General features: G+C 42.3%; 1 protein-coding gene across 4 annotated transcripts in view; it reads left to right on the top strand.

The window, feature by feature from the left end:
• Positions 1 to 24,249, top strand: part of aff2 (AF4/FMR2 family, member 2) — a 711,233-nt gene that overhangs the window by 171,913 nt on the left and 515,071 nt on the right. For all 4 annotated transcript variants that reach the window (XM_063061151.1, XM_063061150.1, XM_063061152.1 and 1 more), the window contains exon 2: positions 23,929 to 24,049. In XM_063061151.1, coding sequence (XP_062917221.1) covers positions 23,929 to 24,049 — 121 coding nt within the window. The remainder of the gene's footprint in view (positions 1 to 23,928; positions 24,050 to 24,249) is intronic.

Here is a 24,249-nt window from a genome sequence, read left to right as displayed (position 1 = left end):
AGGATGCAACAGAACTTCAGAAAGGGAGGTTAGAATGTGAAGTGCACCTGAATGGTGCAAAAAGCCGAAGATGTTATCAATGTGTCAAATCTTCCCATGATGCAAATGACTGCTGTTTCAGTGAAAAAGTGTGCAGAAAGTGTCACAGACAAGGTCACATAGAGAGAGTACGCAAGTCAGACAAAAAGCACAACCAACTGAAAAATCTCAAAAACAAAACTAAGCAAATGCATAAAGTTACTGAATGTAAAACAGAATCGGACAACGTAGAGTCTGACAAAGGTGACCTATCATGACTGGAACTGCGTAATATAACTGAAGCAGATCACAAATCATCTGGATCACAATAGATGTGTCTGGTGTAAAACTAAAAATGGAGCTTTGTCCATAATTCCAGAGGCTGACTACAACAGTTTGTATTCTTAGATACCATTAGAGAAGACCTCAGTGATGCTAAACAGGTGAAAAAGTGTCTCCCAAAGGCAAACTGAAAGTAACTGTGATGTATGGAAGCCAAATACAACAGTTAGAGCTTTGTGGATTGAAAAGTGGAGGGTCAGCACTTTTCAGGTGTGAGTGGTTGAGAAAAATCCAACTAGACTGTCACTTAGTCAAAGTTCTCTGTGGCAATGGCAGCACAAATGGTAGCACTAACCAGAGACTGGCACAGTTGTTTAATGCTAATGAGAAGGTGTTTGAAAAGGGCATTGGTAAACTCAAAGACACAAAGGTTGGAATTGAACTTGATGAAACAGCAACACCAAGATTCCATAAAGTGCGTCCAGTGCCTTATGCACTACATCCTAAAGTGGATGCTGAACTGCAGATGCATCTGGAATTCGCTCCAAGGTTGAGTGGAGCAATTGGGCCACACCCATTGTCCCGGTGATCAAAAAAGGGGAAGGCCAGAGACATTTACATATGTGGGGATTTCAAGGTGCACTTTGTTCTGTGCCATGAATAGAAGACATTTTTGCACCTTTGTCAGATGGGGAGAGGGTTTCAAAGATTGACTTGTCACAAGCCTATCTGCAAATGGAGATTGAGGAGCCAAGCAGGAAATTCCTCACTACCAACACTCACTCGACTGTTCGATTATAATAGTCTCATCTTTGGCATCACATCAGTTCCAGCAAATTGGCAAAGAGCAATATACTTTATACTTTATTGTTGCCAAACAATTGGTACTAGAACGTACAATCATCACAGCAATATTTGATTCTGTGCTTCACACTCTCTGGATTACAAATATTAAATATTAAAGATATTAAAAATAGTTAAATTAATAAATATTAAAGATTTAAATTATAAATCATAAATAGAAAATAGAAAAATGGGAAGTAAGGTAGTGTAAAAAAACCGAGAGGCAGGTCCAGATATTTGGAGGGAAGAGGGACGAAAAGTCTGTTGGCTGGGTGGGTCGTGTCCTTGATTATCCAGGCAGCACTGCTCCGACAGCGTGCAGTGTAAAGTGAGTCTATGGACGGAAGATTGGTTTGTACCAATGGACCAAGTACTCCCAGATATCCCAGGAACCCAATGTTATCTTGATGACAGCATTGTGACTGGCAAGAATGATGGATAGCACCTCCAGAACCTTGGTAAAACGCTTACCAGTCTGAGTGAATATCGTCTGTGTGCTAAGAGATAGAAATGTGAGTTTTTCAAAAATGAAATCTCATATTGTGGACATGTCATTGACAAACATGGCTTACACAAGTCACAAGAGAAGACTGAAGCAGTGCTACAGGCACTCGAACTGGAAAATGTGTCGCGTCTTAGGTCATACTTGGGCCTTGTAAATACTACCACTGGTTTCTCCCAAATATTTCTACAGTGCTACACCCATTGAGTGAACTGTTGCAGACTGGAGCAAAGTGGGAATGGTCAGAAAGATGTGAAAGAGCATTTAAGGAAACAAAAGGACTAATAACATCCGATGAACTGCTCAACCATTATGACCCATCCCTGACCATCATACTGGCATGTGGTACGTCCCCTTTTGGCATTGGAGTCATTTTGTCACACGTTACGAAAGCTGGATCTGAACATCCATTTATGTTTGCTTCAAGGTCACTGACGGACACAGAATGCAACTGTGCACAGGCCGACCAAGAGGCCCTTAGTCTGTAATGGGGATTGAAGAAGTTCCACCATTACCTGAACAGACAAAAGTTTATGCTAGTGACAGATCACCAGCCCGTTGTGTCCATTTTCAATCCCTGGAAGGGAATTCCAGTGATGTCTGTTACCCGATTACAACGTTGGACACTGTTCCTAGGAGCCCACTCCTATGACATAGAGTTCAAAGGTACCAAAATACAGCGATGTCGATGGCTTGTTACGTATTCCAACACTGGCAATCAAAGAAGAAAAGTCTTCGTACTGTAACCCAACAGAAGTGTTCTACATCACATTGGTAGACCATTTGCTGGTAACTAATTCCAAAATACAAAGGGAAATAAGGAATGACCTGACATTGTCAAAAGTCTATGAAATCACCACGTAAGGATGGCCAGCTCATGGTAACCCTGTGTTTCCAGAGTTCTCAGTGAGACGAGACCAACTCTCGGTATGTCAAAGAACGCTGATGTGCGGGTCTCGTGTCGTGGTTCCCTCTAAACTGTGCAACGGAGTGTTAGAAAATCTGCATGAAGGACATCTGGGTAAATCAAGAGAAGAGTCTCACTCGGAGATATGTGTGGTGGCCTGGAATAGATAAACAGATTGAAGACTTGGCCAAAAGCTGTTCAAGATGCCAAAATAGTTCAAGATGTACCCTTACAGGCACCATGGAATTGGCCGTCTTCACCATGGCAAAGAGTACATACTGATTTTGCTGGGCCATTCATGAACTCCATGTTCCTGATTGTTGTGGATGCTCATTCGAAGTGGCTGGAGGTCATACTAATGAAGTCAACCACCTCAGCAAAGACTGACTCGCCCTGAGGGCTATCTTCACCAGAAATGGTTTACCAGAACAAATGGTGAGTGACAACAGGCCACAGTACACATCAGAGGAATTCAGACTGTCATGAAGAAAACCTCCCAGCAATGAATGGGTTAGCTGGAAGGTTTATCCAAACGTTGATGAAGTCCATTAAACCAATGGACAAGGAGGACATTTCTCTACAGCACAAGGTAAACAACTTCCTTCTTGTGTATTGGAACTCTGTTCATGCGATGACAAACCAAACACCTGCAGTGCTGTTCATGAGCAGGAATCTGTGATCTTGCATAGACCTCCTAAAACCAGACCTACGGAGGGAAGTGCAGAATAAACAGTTCAGTCAGTTGCCAGGTGAAGCAGCAAGGAGCTTCAAGATTGGACAGGAAGTCCTAGCATGTGATTACCGAGAAGGTAAGTGGACACCCAGTAGGATAGCTACAAGAACTGGACCACTGTTTGGCACAGTGGATGTTGGAGGTCAGACATGAAGACGTCATGTGGACCAGATACTGGATGCTCAACCGAAAAACACACCTGAATGGCTTGCATCCAACAAGACGGACACCGTTATAGTCACCGGACTTACTGCTCAGATATGATCATGTCGCTGACAGCAACGTGACATCTGCTAAACCTAATGCCTTTCCACTGGTCCAGAGGCACTATCCTGAAAGAAACAGAGTGCCACCCAAAAGAATGTTTTGTACCGTTTTATGTTGCATTAATGTAACGGGGGGAGGAAGTGTAATGTATGGATCTATTTAGTTTAGAGCAATGATACCCCCCCCTTAGCTTTATGTATTGATCTGTTGTCTGCGCATGCGCATTGTTCCCTCTCTCTCTCTTTCTGTCTCTCTCACTACAATGTAAATACACCAGTTCAAACTATCTCCTGTGTGTGTGCTTTTATTTACCCGATACGTAGTTGTGCACAGACAGAACAAAATTGACTTTGAGTATATAATAAAATCTGTTTCTTGCAGCAGCAGTACAATACAATATGTAAGTTACTAAAAATTACAATAAAATAGATAAATAGTGCAAAAAGTGACTAAAATGATGACGTATTTGGGTTCATGGTCCATCAGAAATTTGATGGTAGAAGGGAAGAAACTCTTCCTAAAACATTGAGTGTGCTTGTTCAGGTTCCTCTACCTCTTGCCTGATGAGAAGATGTTAAGGGTCCTTCATGATGGGTCTCACCTTCTTGAGGCTGCACCTGTTAAAGATCCAAAGCAACACAGAAATTGCTGGAGGAACTCAGCAGGTCAGGCAGCATCTGTGGGAACAGTTGATGCTTCGGGCTGAGACCCTTCTTCAGGACCAGAAAGGAAGGGGGAGGATGCCAGAATAAAAAAAGTGGGGAGAAGGGAAGGAGGATAGCAGGAAGGTGATGGTAAAGCCAGGTGGGTAGGAAAGGTAAAGGGTTGGAGAGGAAGGAATCTGATAGGAGAGGTGAGTGGACTGTATAGGAGAAAGGGAAGGAGGAGGCTCACCAGGGGGAGGTGATATGCATGTGAGAAGAACTAAGTGGCAAGAGTGGGGAAGAGAGGAGGGGGAAGGATTTTTTTTATTGGAAGGAGAAATTGATATTCCAGCCATCAGGATTGAGGCCACCTAGATGGAATATACGGTGTTACCCCTTCAACCTGAGAGTGGCCTAGTCATGGCACATGAGTAGGTTCTGAGTGACATGTCAGAGCCGGAATCCCTCGCTGTGAATACATGGCTCCTCCACAGAGAGAGTTAAGTGCACCAAGAATTCCTGGGAATTCCCATCACGGATGACTGCACCTGGTTCTTTAATATCACCTCCCTGAAAAAGGAGGCACAGCAGTGCCTTCACTTCCTAAGAAGCTTGAGGCACACAAGGCTCCCACCCCACTGTCCCCCCATCTTAACTGCGCTTTATAGGAGCGCCTTTGAGAGCATCTTCATCTGGTATGGGAGGAGTCAAGCACTGGACTGGAAGTCCCTACAAAGGACTTTGAGGACAGCTGAGAGGATCATAGAGGTCTCCCTGCCATCCATTGGGGGTGCATTTATCAGGAGTGCTGTGTGCGCAGGACCCTTTGTATTCTTAAGGAGCCCACCCATCCATCCAGCATCCTCTTTGACTTTCTACCAAAAGGTGGGAGACTACGATGCATTAAAATAAGAACGGTCAGGTGAGCGACAGTTTCTTCTCCCAGGCCATTAGGCTTCTGAACTCCCGGCCGCATTTTATTCAAAAGTCCCACTGGTTAATCTGTTCTGTACCTTACAATGTTTAATATTAATGCACTTTAATTTGTTACTTGTGTTTGATTCATCTAGCGATTTTACCTTCATAAGTTATCATGTGTTATGTGTGTTATATACTACTGTGCTTTACACCCTGGTTCGAAGAAACATTGTCTGATTTCTATATACATTTTATGGTTATATATGTTGTATACATATATACAGTTAAATGACAGTAAACTTGAATGAAAACGGGAGCTAAAATGTTCGGCCACTGGGAAGTTCTGCTTTTGGCGAATGGTTCAGAGGTGCTTAACAGTGATCCCCCAATTTACGATTGGTCACACTCACCTATTAAAGTTGCCCTCAATGGTGCCCTGTATGGTGAAAGAAATCATTGATGCTTTGGGTTGAAAACTTGCATCAGGACTGAGAGGGAAGAGGGGAGAACGCAGGTATAAAGAGGAGAAAGGGAAGGGTGAGGAGGTGAGGGAATTGTGGGGACGTGTCCACCACATGGATTGTACTTTAGAAGAAAGCCCGGGGTAATCAGGAAGGATGGCTGGTGGGGTGGCAATACTTCTCTATCAAAGTAGGTGTAAGGCATTTCTTCTCTCCGCTAGCCTGCATGTCACCCTTGGGCAAGATAAGGCACCTGCGTAGCCCCCACTCAGGGTCACATGAAGCCATGGGAGAAGGTAGTGGATGGTCACATATCATGTTGGTCAGACAATCTCTGAAGAGTATTGATAATGGCTGGGGTCACCAGTCTTGTAAACACTGTCCAGAAGAACGGCAAACCACTTCTGTAGAAAAATTTGCCAAGGACAATTATGATCGCCTGTGTCAGACGACACTGCACATAATGAATGATGATGATGAACAATTCCCAAGAGGAAGTAAAAGCTGACCTCCTCAGTTACTCCCACAAACTCTGAATGATCTGTGAAGTACACCAGGAACTCCTTGAGTGTACTGGTTCTTAACATAAAGGAAACATTTCACTGTATAAATGTTCTAGTGCTTTCCTGGCATATACGAAGAATAAACTCTTCTTGGGCTTCCAGCCAGGTCCAGCAGTCAATTTGAAACCGTTGTTTCGATGACAAACTCTGCCGCCTTCATCAGGGATGATGCCTGGGCATGTCTAGTTCCGCGGTGTTTATCCCCCTGTCATCTGTCCCTCCTGATTGGTTAGTCCTCACCCAATCAGGTTTCCACTCTTCCACCTTGTTTACAATTGAATGCAGTTCTTACTGAGAGTGAGACATTTGTCTTTGTTAAAATTCTTTTTGTCTCGTTTTACTTCAGTGGCTTCTTTCACCAAGCGGTCCGAAAAGCACAGTAGTTTTGACTCATTGAAGTCAATCCTATGGCCATTGCAAATACAACGTTCTGCTACCGTCGGTTTCTCCGGGTAACCCAAATGGACACATCACCTATGCTCCTTGATGAGGGTTTCCAATGTGCATCCCATCTGGCCAATATACGCTGCTCTGCATTCACAGTGAGTCCTGCGAATGCCAGCTGTCCTGAGTCCCGGGTCATTTTTGACCCGCATAAGCTGTGATTTGAGCTTCCTTACGGGTTTGTGGATGGTATTAATCTAGTGTTTCTTCAGGTTCATGACGATCCTTCCTGAAGCTGTTGAAATATAGGGAAGATGAGTGGTAGCAGCAGATTCCTCCTCGTTGTTAGTTACCTGCTTTTTCCATCAGCCCTTTTAAGGGCCCGATTGATTTCTGTTTGGGTTACCTATGCCAATGCTTTTGTGACTGCCTGGTGAAAGAAGCTATTGAAGTAAAACTAGAGGAAAAGAATCTTAACCAAGATGAAGGTCTCGCCATGAGTAAGAACTAGAATATGAGTATAAATAAGTATAAACAAGGTGGGACAGTGGAAACCTGATTGGATGGGGACCAACCAATCAGGATGGACAGATGACAGGGATAGGTGTGTGTGTGTGTGTGTGTTTTTTTGTGTGTGTATATATATATATATACACACACACACACACACACACACACACACACACACACACACACACACACACACACACCATTGAACTAGACATGCCCAAGCAGCATCCCTAATGAAAATGGCAGATTTTGTCATCGAAACATTGGTTAAAATCGATATCTGAACTCAGCAGGAAGCTCGAGAAGAATTTATTCATTTCACTGTATGTTTGATGTACACCTGAAAAATAAATCTGAATCTGAGGTAACATTGGATGATGAGAGACTGACAAGTGAACCCTTTTTATGTGTACATAAGTGCAACGTTCTTTCTTTAATCCCACATCGAGCTATTGGCATTGTTACAGAAGCAATCGTCCAATGGGAGCAGATCAAAGCCTGAGACCTTCTGCGATGCAGGAATTAGTGTATATTGGTTCCCTCCAACTATAACTTTAATGCATGAAATGCGGCCAGTAAATGAGCCAGACCTCACATTACTGAATCTGCTGTTAGGTTTCTTTTCAGCAGCTCTACCCCAGCTTATTGCTAATTTTTTAGATCAGTGAAGTGAGCATGAATTGTTTCGTATATTCATGGATGATCCTGAATTCAGGTTAAATTAGGCCCGACTTGCATATATTAATGTTGGTTGTGTACTTTAACATTTGCCATTTTGTATGTCGTTTGATACATTAACAAGCCTTAAACATTTCAGTGTTTATGTTACATGACTGCTTCTGGCTGGATTTATTTATTTATTGAGATGATGTGTGGAACAGGCCCTTCCGGCCCAGTGAGCCACGCCACCCAGCAACCCACCTATTTAACACTAGCCTTATCACAGGACAATTTACAATGATCAATTAACCTACTAACCGGGTCTGTGGGAGGAAACTGGAGTTCCTGGAAGAAACCCGCACATTCATGGGGACGGCTCCAGAATTGAACTCTGAACTCTGAACTCTGGAACACCCCAACCTGTAATACCATTGCAATAACTGCCAGGTTACCATGACACCTTTCATTGCTATGTTCACCTCCCTGCCACCTCCGTGCTCGTTCTTCTGCGTACTCTAGTTCATTTCAGTTTGGGCTCAATCTCCGACTGAATCAGAATCAGGTTTAATATCAAAAAAGAAAAATTGTGAACTATTATACATGGGTTCATTGTCCATTCAGAAATCTGATTGTGGAGGAGAGCAAGCTGTTCCTAAAATGACAAGAGGGCACGTCCTGTATGATGGGAGCATAGCCTCGGGACAGAAGGGCGCCCTTCCAAAACAGAAATGTGGAGAAATTTCTTTAGCCAAAGAGTGGTGAATTTGTGGAATTTGTTGCCTCGTGCAGCTGTGGAGGCAGGTCATTGGATGTATTTAAGGCAGAGATTGATAGGTTCTTGTTTGGACTTGGAATCAAAGGTTACGGGGAGAAGGCCAGGAACTGGGATAGAGGCGGAGGTAGTAAAAAAGGATCAGCTGTGAATGGTGGAGCAGACTCGATGGGCCAGAGAGCGTAATTCTAATCCTATGTGTTATGGTCTTATGGTCTTAATGACGGAGGCTGCCTTTCTGCTTTTGAAGATGTTCTCGATGCCGAGAAGGCTAGTGCCCATGATGGAGCCGGCTGAGTTTGCAACCCTGTGCAGCGGCCCCTCCATATCAGATGGCGATGCAAGCAATTGGAATTCTCTCCAAGGTATATCGGCTTTATTATTGGTCAGTCAACGACAGATTCTGTGGTTAATCTCATGCTAACTTTCCCGTTTACATTGAAGTTCATGTAAACCCAAACAAGTACTACTTTATTGCAGGGTTCTTTGACTGTTTGGAGACTCATCTGAAGTAAAACAGAATTGTAGGGGTCAATTGTTTTCTGACTGTTTGTTCGTTATTCACTAGAGGCATGGAAAACTTGGCATTGAGTGGTTGTTTCCAAATAAATGCCAGGAATTTGGAGATCAGACAAAGGGAGCCAAGGCCTGTCTGGGACTGTCTACAATTTGACCCATGTTTTGCTGGAGGTTTGTCAGAGCCTCAGTTTTCCCAAAATAGAACATGTTTGTCATCAAATCCCATACTTCCAGGAGATCCTGTTCCTGCCATGTATTTTTCCCCCTTTACTTCTCACTGTACATGATTACTGACAGCTAAACAATTACCTGATGTCCCTCAACAACAGCCCTCAACTGAACATCCTTCCAGACCACTGCTTATGCTCTTCTCCAAGAATCGTCACCTTGTCTTCTTGTCCGAGGATCGTCGCCTTGTCGTGGTGGGAAGACTTGTGAGTTCCTGAAATCCCAACAGCGATGCTGCTGGAGTGCAGTCATCCGGCGCCAAGTTCATCTATGGCATAAAGGTCATGGGTGAGGTTCCAGACAGAGATCCAACCAAGGCCTCAGCAGTGGAACTGGCGGAAGATGATGACACATCATAATGGCAGTGAAGGTGCTGGAAAGCTGCAGGACTGAAGGGTCCCCAATCGTCTTCCTCTCCATGCCAGTAGACTATGACTCCAATCTGTCAAGAACCATGTGGTGGCTACCCACGCGTCAGCATCCTCATGTTAAACAAAAAAATACAGGCATTCTCCATATTTACCCTAACATCCCGGATGTGTGAATACCAGATTGCCTCTACAGTCATCTGAAGACCCATCAATAGAAAACCTCCCAGAACAGGGGTTCCCAACCTTTTTAATGCCATAGACATTTACCATTAACCAAGGGGTCCTTAGACCCCGGGCTGAGAGCCCCTGCCGTAGGAGAACATCATTCTCGACTCAAATGATCACTCTATCTTGGTTTGGAATTATGTATAATGATAGGTTTAAAGATTAGCTTTATTTGCTAATAACAATAATTTATTTAAAAATAATAACTTGTTTAATATGCAAATAATAAATATTCACTATTTGATTTAATTTATGTTTAATGTGTTTCTTATTGTAATTTATAGTATTTTAATGTCTTCCACTGTACTGCTGCCATAAAACAACTAATTTCACGACATGTGTCAGTGAGTCTGGTTCTGGTCACATGTCCATTAGTGAGAGAGTCCAGGACCAGAATGCACAACCTCAGAATACAGGGATATCCCTTTGGAACAGAGATGAAGAGGAATTGCTTTAGCCAGAGGGTGGTGAATCCGTGAAGTTTATTGCCATAGACAGCTGTGGAGGCCAAGACATTGGGTATAGTTAAAGCGGAGGTTAATAGGTTCTCAGTTAGTAACAGCATCGAAGGCTATGGGGAGAAGGCAGGAGAATGAGGTTGAGAGAGACAATAAATCATCAATGATGGAATGGTGGAGCAGACTTGATGGGCTGAATGGCCTTTTCTGCTCCTGTGTTTTATGTTCTTGTGTTCTGCTAAATGCCACTTTGTCTTTTCTTGAACATCAGTGGTTAACCTATGGCATATTTCAAAGAGCCCAAAATTCCATGATTGCTATCCCAATATCATTTTTTCAATTGTGAATTCATTTGATTAATGGAATTTAAATCCCCCCCAGCTGTTACAGTGGAATCTGGAGATTATTCAGATTAGTCATGTGCAGTTCACTAGGTTAAACAATTCAATATCATAGCCAGTTTCAAGGACTTTCAAGTACTTGCTGTACTTGCATTCAAGGATTCTACAACTCATTCTCAATATTATTTATTATTTGTTGATTTGTTATTATTATTATCTATTTTGTCTTTTTATATTTGCACAGTTTGTCATCTTTTGCACATTGATCATTTGTCAGTCTTTGTGTGTAGTGATTCAAGACTTAAGATTGCTTAATATCATTACCAGTAAGTATAAAGAAGAACAAAATAATTGTTACTCCAGATCTGCCACAGACCAAAAAAACACATCAAGATAAAGAACATTATAATAAAAATACCACAGTTAATACAGGTAGCTTATATATTTGTATTATTGCAAACTGACACAGGGTCTCGGCCCGAAATGTTGACTGTACCTCTTCCTATAGATGCTGCCTGGCCTGCTGCATTCCACCACCAGCATTTTGTGTGTGATATTTGAATTATGTATTGATTGCATATCCGTAAATTAATGCTAGGCACAGGAGTGTCTGTATATCAGGTGACTCTGACAGGAAATGATATGATTGGTGGTAGGGTTCTGTGGAGGGGTGGGTTAGTGGGTGGAGGTGTAAATCAGCCTTAATGCCTGGGGAAAGTAATTGTTTTTGAGTCTGATGGTCCTGGTATGGATTCTACATCGCCTCCTCCCTGACGGGAGTGGAACCAACAGTCCATGAGCAGAGTGGGTGGAATCTTTCATGATGTCGCTGACCTTTTGCTGGCAATTTTACATATATTCATTATGTTCTTGATGAGGGCTAGGCTGATGAGTTGGGTAGTTTTGACTACCTGTTGTGAAGCCTTCCTGTGGGTTGCAGTGCAGTTGTCATACCATGCAGTGATGCAGTTTGTTAGGATGCTCTCCAATGTGCATTTGTAGAAGGTCTTGAGTATTGACGTGGATAGTCCAGCTCCCTTCAGCCTCCTCTGAAAGTAGAGGTGTTAGTGAGCCTTCTTGACTGTGTAGAATGTGTTCTGGGACCATGAGAGGTTGTGTGAGATATACACTTCTAGGAGTACGAAACTGCTCACAGTTTACTCTACTGTGCTGCCGATGTAAGAAGTATGTGAGTGTGCCTCATTGATCCTATTGTTTTCTTTGTATCTACTGCAAATGCCCACAGGAAAATGAATCTCAGGGTAGTATATGTGACATGTATATCCCATGATGATAAATTTACTTTGAACTTTGAAATGAAGGCATATAAGTCAGTGAAACATTAGGCTGCTTTTTTAGGCTATTGCACAAACATGCTTCACAGATATTGTTTAGTTCATTCAGCTCCGTTTATGAAAAGGGTCATGTGATTTAGCTCCTGGTTTCCTTTCTCCTGTTTGCCTTTCCCACATTAGGAAAAGGGGAATTTCACTTGTACGTGACCTGGACTCCCGCATCACACCTCTACATTCGCTCAGTGGCCACTTTATTGGGTACCTACTGTATTGCAAAGATCCTGTCCAGATGTGGGAGAAGGTCTTGTGGCCAGATGAGACTAAGCAGGAATTTATTAGCCTCAGCACCAAGTAGTAAGTGTGGTGTAAATCTAATACTGTGTATCAGCCAGGTAACGCCATCCCTACTGTAAAGTATGGTGGAGGTGCTGCTAAACACAGAGTAATCCTGGATAAAAACCTGCTGGTCCCTGGCAGAAAGCTTAAACTGAGAAGGAAGTTCGTCTTTCAGCAGGACAACCCAAAGCACACTGGCAAAACTATGGAGAGACTTCGAATGAAGAAAATTGATGTTCTTGTGTGGCACAGTCACAGTCCTAACATTAACCTGATGAAACTTCTCTGGCAAGTCCTCAAGATTGCTGTCCACCGCTGCTTCCACATCTTACCAACCCTAACCTGTACGTCTTTGGAGTGTGGGAGGAAACCGGAGCACTCAGAGGAAATCCACACAATCACAGGAAGAACATACAGACAGCAGTAGGAATTGGAAAACTGTTGCCGGTGCTGTAAAGCATTATGCTACAGTGCTACACTTGAGTTACGCAGTGGGAAATGTAAGGGTTGCTAGATTAATTGACCATTGTAAATTGGCTCGAGTGTATACACTCAGCGGCAACGTTATTAGGTATCTCCTGTGCCTAATGTACCTAAGAAAGTGACCACTGAATGTGTGTTTGTTGTCTTCTCCTGCTGTAGCCCATCCACTTTGAGGTTTGACAAGTGCAAGGTGCTCGTCTGCACACCACTGTTGTAACGAGTGGTTATTGGTGTTACTGCCGCCTTCCTGCCAGCTTGAACCAGTCTGGTCATTCTCCTCTGCCAACTTGCGTTAAAAAGGCATTTTCACCCACAGAACTACGGCTCACTGTATTTTCTTGTTGTACCTGTAGAAGGCCAGAGGTATTGACACACATAGTCCAGCCCTCTTCAGCCTCCTCTCTAAACTTTGTGTGAAAATCACCAGGAGATCAGCAGTGTCTAAGATACTGAATCCACCCTGCCTGGCACTGACAATCATTTCATGGTCAAAATCACTTAGGTCACATTTCTTCCCCATTCTGATGTTTGGTCTGAACAACTACTGAAACCCTTGACCATATCTGCATTCTTTTATGCATTGAGTTGCTACCACATGACTGGCTGATTAAATATTTGCAGTAGCAAGCGTGTGAGGTGTATCTAAGAAAGTGACCACTGATTGTAAAGTGGAAATTCACTTAATACGTGACCTGGACTTTCGTGTCACATTATTATACCTCAACATCTTACACCCTGTATCCTATTGTGTGTTGACTGCAAGTGGTGCTGGGCGCTCTTTTAAATGTAGTCCCATTATACGGTGATCTACTACATTATAAATGTCTTTGAAAAATCTCGGTCCAAACCAAATTTTCAAAAACGAAACAAAATGTTCCAAACTAGCAAGATTTGTATCGTTTCAGAAGGCACACTTTGTTAAATATCACTTGGATGCTCCACCGGTCTAAGTTAATTACTTTGTCTTGAGAATGTTTTTGTCTTTTGAAAGCAGACTTGCAAGTCAAGCTGGAATATATTGGTGGCAAGTCGTTTGGAGAGTTGTAGGTCAGTAGGAGTCAAAAGGCTAATGGAAGTTCAATGAGTATTTTGAGGCAGCATCTCCAAATGGCTGGTGAAAATTGGGCCATAATACATTGAAAGTTGGTGTGTTGTGTGAAATAACGGGATTGCAACACACTGTAAATACATAATGAAATCTCTGTGTGTCAGTGTCCAAATCAGTGAGAATGAATTTAATATTGCTGACATTAATTGTTGGAATGTGTTTGGGCTTGGGCTGTTATTAACGGAAGTATTGCAGATAGTATGTTTTCAGTTTTAAGTGCAATTGGATTTGTGACAGATTCTGGCCACGTTAGTCTCTCACCCTTACTAAAATAATTTTGGCTTATTGCAAAGCTTTTCTGCGAACACGTACGTTTCCTGAGAGGTGGTGATAGGTGGTTCATTGGTGCTTCATTGTGATAATGTCTCTGATCCCAACCAGCTGGATTTCTTTAAGGCCACTAAATTATTCCCTGACACTCAAAGCACTTTATTAAATTGAAAATACAGTGAGATCATTCAGAGGGAAATTGTGATTTCTTGTGGTTAGAAAAGGGTAGCTTGAAATGATATTTTGTATTTTAGGTGATTTAGTACGATACTTGGGGTACTGGCAACATCTAACCACAATAGTATCTTCAGGATGCTATATGAGCTTGTGAATATGAATGTGTATTAAATTCTGGTCTAATATCAAGTCGTGGTGTTCATTTCATTTTCCCTTTCACTTGTGTACTAAAGAATGATAAAAAAAAATGATCTTAAATCTTGAGCCTGGTATGGAAACACCAATGCCCTTGAATGAAAAATCCTACAAAAAGTAATGGATATGACTCAGTCCATCAGAGGTAAAGCTCTCCCCACCATTGAGAAAATCCACACGAAATTTTGTAGCAGGAAAGCAGCATCCATTATCAGGGTCCCCCCACTGCCCATGACATTCTCTCTTTTCACTGCTGCATCAGGAAGAAGGTACACGAGTCACAGGACCTGCAGCAACTGTTACTACCCCTCAACCATCAGGCTGTTGAACCCGAGAGGGTAACTTCACTCTCGCCATCATTGAAGTGTTCCCACTACCTATGGATTCACTTCAAGGACTCTTCATCTCATGCTCTCAATATGTATTGTTTGTTTATTTATTATTATTATTTATTTTTGTATTTGCACAGTTTGTGTCTGTTGCACACTGGGTGACACCCAAGTTGGTGCGGTCTTTCATTAGTTCCAATATGGTTATTATTCTATTATGGATTTATTCAGTATGCCCACACAAAAATGAATCTCAGGGTTGTACGTAGTGACATATATGTACTTTGATAACAAACAAGTTAGGTCTTTATTCTTTGAAGCGTAGAAGGTTGAGGGGGGACTTGTTAGAGGTATTTAAAATTATGAGAGGGATAGATAGAGTTGACGTGGATAGGCTTTTTCCATTGAGAATGGGGAAGATTCAAACAAGAGGACGTGAGTTGAGAGTTAAAGGGCAAAAGTTTAAGGGTAACGAGGTGGAACTTTTTTACTCAGAGAGTGGTAGCTGTGTGGAACGAGCTTCCAGCAGAAGTGGTTGAGGCAGGTTCGATGTTGTCGTTTAAAGTCAAATTGGATGGATATATGGACAGGAAAGGAATGGAGGGTTATGGGCTGAGTGCAGGTCAATGGGACTAGGTTAGAGTAAGAGTTCGGCATGGACTAGAAGGGCCGAGATGGCCTGTTTCTGTGCTGTAATTGTTACACGGTTATATGGTTATATCATGATGACATTATTGTGTTCTAGATGTATTTACATTATACACAATTTCATCACATATTTCTTTACTTCATTTGAAATTACTTTGTGTTGTAACAGAAAACACCTCAGTAATGATTGGCGCTGTGAATGCTGAACGTAGAATATAATAAATGCAAACTAGATTTGGGTATGCCATCTAATTGGAATCATGGTACATTATATAACCAGGAGTATTCAGTGAAGCTGAAGGTAAATTTTGACCACTGAGTTCTGCATAGAACATAGAGATGGTAAAGAAATTTACTGCCTGTTATGCCGCTGGCAGTTAAGGCAGCAATGAAGGTCCTCCATCTCTGGTGGTGTTCAAGGCTTCCTTCATCATCTCAGTTCTCACTACTGTTAGTTATGCAAATCCCTGGTGAAGACTCAGGAGTACTATCACACTCAGATATACAAAGATTCATCATTGCTGTTTCTGTAACAATTTTGTATTACCAGTCGAGGGTTGTTAGCCCTGAGCTGAACCCCCGAACCTGGAGGACCAGTGGACCACTCTTAATTTGTCCTCTACCCTTTGACCTGTTTGACATGGATGACCCAATCAAGAGCCAAAGCATAAAGCCCTGACTCTTAACCAAAAAAGCTCTCCGGGTCATGAACGCCTCCAGACTACAACAAGGTTGTGGTTTTCTTGAGGATTTTAGAGAATAGATTACATTTAATTGTTATATGTACATTGAAATATACACTGAAATGTGCCATTTTGAGTCAACAAGCAACACAGTCCAAGCATTGTGCTGGGGACAGCCCACATGTGTCGTCATACTTTCGGCGCCAACAAAGCATGCGCATAACTCACTAACCCTAAACTATACATCTTTGGATGGTGGGATGGAACCAGAGTACCCGAGGAAACACGTGTGGTATTGGGGAAAATGTACCATCTCCTTACTGACATTGGTGTGAATTGATCTCGGATTGGTGAATTTGGCACTTTAAAGCAACTGCACTAATGGCTATGCTACAGTGTTGCCCCCACGGTTCAGAACCCCATTCTGAAATGGTTCTGAGTGGAGTCAAACAGCATCGAAACAGGCCCTTCGGCCCAACTCATCCATGCCAACCAAGCTCCACATATACGTCATTTCCATGTGCCTGCACTTATTTACGGACATGACCTCCATGTAATATGTCTGCAGTATAGAACATAGAATGATGAAGTAAATTTTACATTGCATCTGCGCAGACATATACTTGGGCATATGATGCTAAACTAGATTTTAACTTTAAACACAAAATAATCTGCAGATGCTGGGGTCAAAGCAGCACTCACAGCACGGTGGAGGAACTCAGCGGGTCAGGCAGCATCCGTGGAAAAGATCGGTCGACGTTTCGGGCCGGAACCCTTCATCAGGACGAGGGATCGGGCAGCATCCGTGGAAAAGATCGGCCCAAAACGTCGACCGATCTTTTCCACGGAGGCTGCCCGACCTGCTGAGTTTCTCCAGCGTGTTGTGAGTGTTGCCTAGATTTTAACTTTGATTTTGGCTGCACTGACACAATAATGACAACCTGCAAAAACATCACAATAACTGTGAAATTATTAAAAATAGATTAATGTTAACATAGTAGAACAGACTTAAAAACAATTGCACACTTAAACTTGTTACCTTCTGATGAGTCGTTATACCATGTTACCATCTGCTGTGCCAAGTGGATGTGAAAGACCTCAAGGCACTGTTTTAGTGAGTATTTTCACCATTGTCTATCTGACAATCTGATTGAAAAAGATCTGCAAATTGGCTGTTGAATTTCCTAACTGCACCAGTGGTTGTGTTTAAGAAGTAACTTGGTGACTGTAAAGTGCTTTGGCGTACCCTGAGATGACGGAAGACCAATCCGGATCACAGCAGCCTCCTTATCTTGCTGTGTCCCTTTCTCGTCCGTCTTTGCTAGGCTGGGTGAAAGGTTCTCTTTGGAAAGCACCACGCTGGACAACCATTGCACGTGCCCGGAAATAATATCAAACACAGTGTGACACCATGGAGACAGGGATTTAACTGGAGTAAAGATTAGAATTTAATGCCGGATTGTTTTAATTCTAGTATTTCTCGCTTTAGCTGCCAATTTACAGTTAATTAAAAAAGCAAACATATGCTTATATGCTCATTACTAGAAGGAATCATTAATCAAGCAACAAATATATTTTAAAATCTATATTCCAAACCAGTCAAACTGGGTAAATCACAAAGACAGCAACACATCAGAAAAGTGCCAAATTAATGAATGCACCAGTATCAAGCTCTTGACTCTGTTACATGCCCAATCTAATCCTCAGCGATAATATTTACTAATTATTGCAATGCAGGCTCATTGTTGCTTTAAATCTGGTTTCACTTATTTAGGAAATATCCCAAATGAGTGGACTACTTTTCTTAGAAGATCCGATTGTTAAAATTACTATGTTAGGTAAACTCTGAGAGCATTTTCCTTGCATGCCATTGTAGCCGGGTGTTAACCCATTCAAAATAAAGGAGCTATTGTCCATGTTACAATAGTGGACAGAAGAACACCATGGGAATATGTGAAGTAGTTCTTTGCATTTAATTTCCAAGAGTATTTTTTGCTTCTTTCTGTTTCCATTGTATTAAATATAAGACCATAAAAGATAGGGGCAGAATTAGGCCATTTGGCCCATCGAGTCTGCTCCACAATTTCATCATGCTTGATCCATTTTCCTTCACAGACCCAGTCTCCTGCCTTCTCCCCATATCTCTCATTCTCTGACTAATCAAGAATCTATCAACCCCTGCTTTAACATCGTTCTATTGTAAACACAGGTAATTCTGCAGATCAGAATCAGAATTGGGTATATTGTCACTGACAAATGTCATGGAAGTTGTTGTTTTGTGGCAACAATACATACAAAAATTACTATGAATAACAATAAGGTTCAAAATTCAAAGTACATTAATTATCAAAGTATATATGCATTATACAGTCTTGAGATTTGTCTCCTTACCGGCAGCCACAAAACAAAGAAGCCTAAAAGAATCCATTTAAAAAAAGAAGGCTGTCAAACACCCAGTGTGCAGAGAGAGGGAAAAACAACAAATTGTACAAAGTTAAGCAAATAGTATTCAGAACAAAAGCATGTCCATAGTCACGAAGCCCAGAGTGGCCGAAGCAGGCCACAGCCATGGCCTCAGTTCAGTGCAGTGCCGAGTAGATGTCGTGGAGCCCTCAGACATGGAACTTGGAGCAGCCAAAATAAGAAATATATATAAAATATAAAAAATTAATGCAAAAAGAGAGCCAAAAAGTGGAGTTGTATTCAAGGATCTTTCAGAAATCTGATGGCAAAGGGAAGAAACTGATCCTAAAATGCTGAGCTAGTGTCTTTAGGCTCCTATACCTCCTCCCTGATGATAGTGATGAGAAGAGGGCATGTCTTTGGTGGTGGAGGAGTTCTTAATGATAGATGCTGCCTTTTTGAGGCATCATCTTTTGAAGGTTTCCCTGATGGTGGGGAAGCTAGGGCCTATGTTAAAGCTAGTTGAGCTTACAAAACTTGGCAGCTTTTTCAAAGCACTGGCCCCTCCATACCAGAGAGTGATACAATCAGTTACAATGCTGTCCACAGTACATCCTTAGAAATTTACTGCAGAAATTTGCTAGATGCTGGAAATCCCGAGTAACACACAGAACTGCTGGACAATAACTCTGTAGATCAGGGAGAGGAATAAACAGTCAACGTTTTTGGCCAAGATACATCATCAGGCCTCAGACTGCAAGGTTAAGAGTTCAACATTAGCTTACAAAAGGTTCAGGACTCTTTTTACAAGTACAGGGGGAGAGGGTTGGAACATTTGGACCTCAATGAATAGCACAACTTCACTCTCAGTATTGTAAAACAATCACTTATTTAATTTGAAGGGGTAAATGCCCCTTTAAATTAATGGTGGAGATATGTCTTTACCAAAGGAAGTGTAAGGTGCTCCTTCCCTCCTCTAGCATACAGATCACCCTTGGGCAAGGTGTAGCACCTGTTTAGCCCCACCATCCTCCCTCCCACTGATCAGGGTCAAGTGAAGCCATGGGAGCAGGTGGTGGATGGTCATCTGAGCAGCTGGTGCATATCACAAGTCCTGGTTATGTGACCACTGACACCACTGAAGAGTATTGATAATAGATGGGGTTACCCGTCTTGTAAAAACACTCCCCAGAAGAAGGAAATGGCAAACCACTCCTGCAGAAAAATTTGCAATCATGGTCATGGAAATACCATGAGTGCCCATGTCATACAACACAGCACTTAATGAATGAGTGAATACCCCACTACAAATAACACACAAGAAGAATATCTTGGGAGCATATCCTAACAAATGTTGAAAGGCCTTGATAGAGTAGACATGGAAAGGATGTTTCCTATGGTGGGAGAGTCTTGGACCAGAGGACACTGCCTCAGAATAGAGGGACGTCCTTTCATAATGAAGATGAGGAGGAATTTCTTCATCGTCAGAGAGTGATGAATCTGTGGAATTCATTGTCACAGACAGCTGTGGATGCTAAATTAATGGGTATATTTAAAGCAGAGGATGATAGATTCTTGATTGGTTCAGGCATGAAGGGATACAGGGAGAAGGCAAGCAAGTGGGGCTGAGAGGGAAAATGGGGCCAAACTGCCTAATTTTGCTCCTATATCTTCTGGCCATGTGATCTTAAAAAGTGAATTGTTGGAGGTATTAAACGAGCCAGGCAGCATTTGTGAAGGGAAATTGATAGAAGTTTTGGGTCAAGATCTTACAACTGTAGTGGAAGACAGAGGGGAGGTAGCCAGTGAGGGGAAGTTTGGATCAGGAGCTGGTTAGGTGATCCAGGTGAAGTGCCGGTGAGGCAGATGGAGGATGGAAGGGTGGAAGGCATTCGGTGCAGGCAGCAAAGTTGATGGAATCTGTTAGGGGAGGAATGTGGAGTTTGGAACCAAATAAAGGAGGTGGGTTTGACAGACGTGCACAGTGTGGGGACCCAGCGGGAGGAGTGTGTAGTAGGTGATGGACAGGTGAAGTGGGTGGAGGAGAGAAAAGAAAAGAGTGGTGGAACCAGTGTGGGGAAGAACAATTATGTTTGTCTGACACACTCAAAATGCTGGAGGTGCACGACAAGCCAGGCAGCATCTATAGAGGGGATTAAACAGTTGAAACTTCAGGCAGAAGCCCTTCATCAGGACTGGAAACAAAGGGGAAAGAAGCCAGAATGCTCATTCCCAGTACCTGCAGAATCTCTTTCAACTCCAAAGATTGTCAAACTTCGTCAAACCTCTCCTTACCTAGAATATAGAGCTTTACCGTCTTTTCAGCTCATGATATTGTGACATTTTACACTACTCTCAGATCAATCTAGCCTTTCCTTCCTACATAATCCTCCATTGTTCAGTCATCAGTGTGTCAATCTAAGAGTTTCCTAAATGCCCCAAAAGTGTATCTGTACCTACCAACACCCCTGGCAGGGTGGTCCACACATCCACCACTCTATATGTAAAATACTTACCTTGACATCCCTCCTATACTTTCCTCAAATCACTTTAAAATGATGTCCCTGGGTATTAGCCATTTCCACCCTGGGAAAAGGTCTCTGGCTGTTCACTTGATCTATGCCTCTTGTGATCCTGTACACCTGTCATGTTACCTCATCCTCCTTCACTCTAAAGGTAGTTGGTGCCTGACTTGTTTACTCATGGGATTTTGAGTTGATAAGAACAGTTATTACCCATCAACCATCAGTATCCTGAATTAACGTGGATAACTTCACTTGCCTTGATGCTGAATTGATTCCACAAAGTTCGAAAAGATTTGTTATCAAAGTACATGCAAGTCACCATAAAACCTCTGAGATTCAATTTCTTGCGGGCATAAGATAAATCCATAATAAAATCAATGAAAGACTGCAATAACCCATTGGCTCCCTTTCAAGGACTACAACTTATATTCTCAGTATTATTTATTTACTATCTATCCATCTATCTATCTATCTATTTATTTATTTATTTATTTATTTATTTTTTTCTTTTGTATTTGATCAATTTGGCTTGTTTTGCATACTGGTTGTCTAACGATCTTTCTTGTGTGTAGTTTTTCATTGATTCTGTTGCATTTCTTCGTTCTATGGTGAAAACCTGCAAGGAAATAAATTTCAGGGTAGTATATGAAGACGCATATGTTCTTAGATAATAAATTTGAACTTTGATCTTTGGCAGGGAGCTCCACATACTTATCACTCACTGTGTGAAGAATTTAACCCCCAAACTATACTTTCATCCAATCACTTTAAAACTATGTTCCCCTGTTTTAGCCATTTCTGCCCTTGGGAAAAAGTCACTGGTTGTTCACTCATTCTATGCCTGTTATCTTGTACACCTCTGTCAAGTCACCTCTCATCCTCCTTTGCTTCAGAGAGAAAAACTCCAGCTCACTTAATCCTATCCTCATGAGGGAAGAGGAGGACTTCATCTCTATGCAGTCTGGTATCGGCTTAACTCCAATCCCCCAGAATAGAGGTAGTGGCCAAAGACACTCTTTAATACAGTGTCATACAGGGCACAGCTCCTGACACAATGGATGGGCAGTCAATGAAGTTTAGCATCCCAAACCAAGATGAAAGGGTTAATTTGGGATTGGCAAACTCTCTGAAACTTGGTGCCTGGTTAGTGGCTTAATGGCAATGTGGGTAAATAATATTATTGTTTCATCAGGGGAGTTACAACAGTGTAGCGGCTAGTGCAACACTGGGTGTCAGAGTTCAGAGTTCATTTCTAGTGTCCTTTCTAAGCAAGTTTGTACATTCCTTGCTGAGTGCATGTGGGTTTCCTCTGGGGGCTCCGGTTTCCCCCCACAGTCCAAAGACACAACAGTTAGTAGATTAATTGGTCATTGTAAATTGCTCTGTGATTAGGCTAGGGTTAAATAGGTGGGTTGCTGGGCGGTGAGGCTCTTTGGGCAGGAATAGTCTGTTTGCTGTATCTCTAAATAAATAAATAAGATCAAACCATTGTTTACAGTTTGTAGTGAGAAGGGCAAATAGATGCAGGGGAAGCAAACAGAAACACACTCCCTTTGATAGCTCTGAATGGCTGATTACAGTTAACATGCTTACACCAGTGTAAACATTACAGCATCTCATAGAACAAAGAGGATAAATGATCAACCGCAAGTTTAATTAGCTGCTGTTTCAAATTAATAATTAACATTTTAATGTTGAAAGAGGGACTGCTGTAGTATTTAATCCTTGGAGCAGTGTGGTTCATTCTTTCTTACACCCATCGTGTGAGAGCTGTAAATCAATTCACAGCGCGAGAAAATTGGTTGGAACACCTTTTCCAACACTGATTTATTTATTGATTTATTGAGATACAGCGCAGATTAGGCTCTTCCATCCCTTTGAGCTGTACTGCCTCGTCTAATTAGACAGTTTACAGTGACCGATTAACCTACTAACCGGTACATCTTTGGACTGTGGGAGGAAACAGGAGCACCCCAAGGAAACCCACGTGGCCTTGGGGAGAACATGCAACTCCTTACAGGCTGTGGCAGGAATTGAACCCAGGTCCCCTGTACTGTAAAGCGTTGTACTAACCACTGCGCTGCTACGCCACACCTCTGATTCACCTCCAAAGACTCACTAATTATTATTAATATTATTTTATTTACTTTTCTCTGTATTTGTGCAATTTGACTTCATTTGCACATTGGTTGTCCGTCTTTGTTATCTGCAGTCTTCCATTGATTCTGTTGTTTCCTTATATTTACTGTGAATGCCCACAAGAAAATGAATCTCAGGGTTGTATATGGTGACATATAAGTACTTTGGTAATAAATTTGCTTTCAGCTTAGTGATTTTTCAACTTTAGCTGGAGCGTTTCACCTTTGCGTCAGATATATTGGTTATTCAAGCTGCGCAGAAGGTAGCAGATGTTGGGCCTTTTTTCTTGCTGCAGATAACATCAGAGTGTGCAATCTACTATTTAAATTGTCATCTCAAATTTGTACACTAATTAACTGCCAACGAGTGCAGCCAGAGACTCATAACAAATCAACGCAGGCTGATCGCACAGAAGTGTCCCCTGCCACATGCCTCCCGAGGATTGTCCCTGCAAGTTGGAACCTGCCACCGCTTTTGTTTCCATATTTTCGTACACGTTTTGAACCGGCTCAAAGCCTCGCCCCTTTCCGGCTCCCCTCCCCTCTTCCCTGTTTGCCTTCCGTCCCTCCCTCTCTCGAGTTGAGTCGTGCCACGTTGTGAGGGTCCTCGGGGCTTGGCTTGCGGGACGTGAAGGTTGATATGTTATCTGTACAGAGTGCTGCCGTCTCTCCGGTTAACCACCGGTGAGCGTTCCTGCCTTTAAATGTCCTCTCCCCTCATGTCTATTGCAGCCACTACGAGCAAGACCGGAATGCGCTGAGGAGGAAGGAATGGGAAAGACGGAGCCAGGAAGTCCATCAAGATGAAGATCTGTTTGCCTCAAGTTTTAATCTGTTCAGTGAACCTTACAAGGTAGCCTGATGCAAACGCGTTATTTCATCTGAACTGTGGTATCATTTCTAGAGGTGGTTGACTCTGCGTTACTTCAGCTTGTTCGCACCTTTAGAACTGAAAAACCTTAGTGATTGAATCTTAAAACTCTGATAAGCCCAGTGTCACACCATTAATTAATCTGCATGCAGTAATTATCTCTAAATGTGGGTATTGGTGTT

This window comes from Mobula hypostoma, chromosome 10 (genome assembly GCF_963921235.1).
Source record: "Mobula hypostoma chromosome 10, sMobHyp1.1, whole genome shotgun sequence".
NCBI classification, from domain to species: Eukaryota; Metazoa; Chordata; class Chondrichthyes; order Myliobatiformes; family Myliobatidae; genus Mobula; species Mobula hypostoma.
Note: the sequence above shows the minus strand (reverse complement) of the source record. Positions and strands in the feature narration are given on the sequence as shown.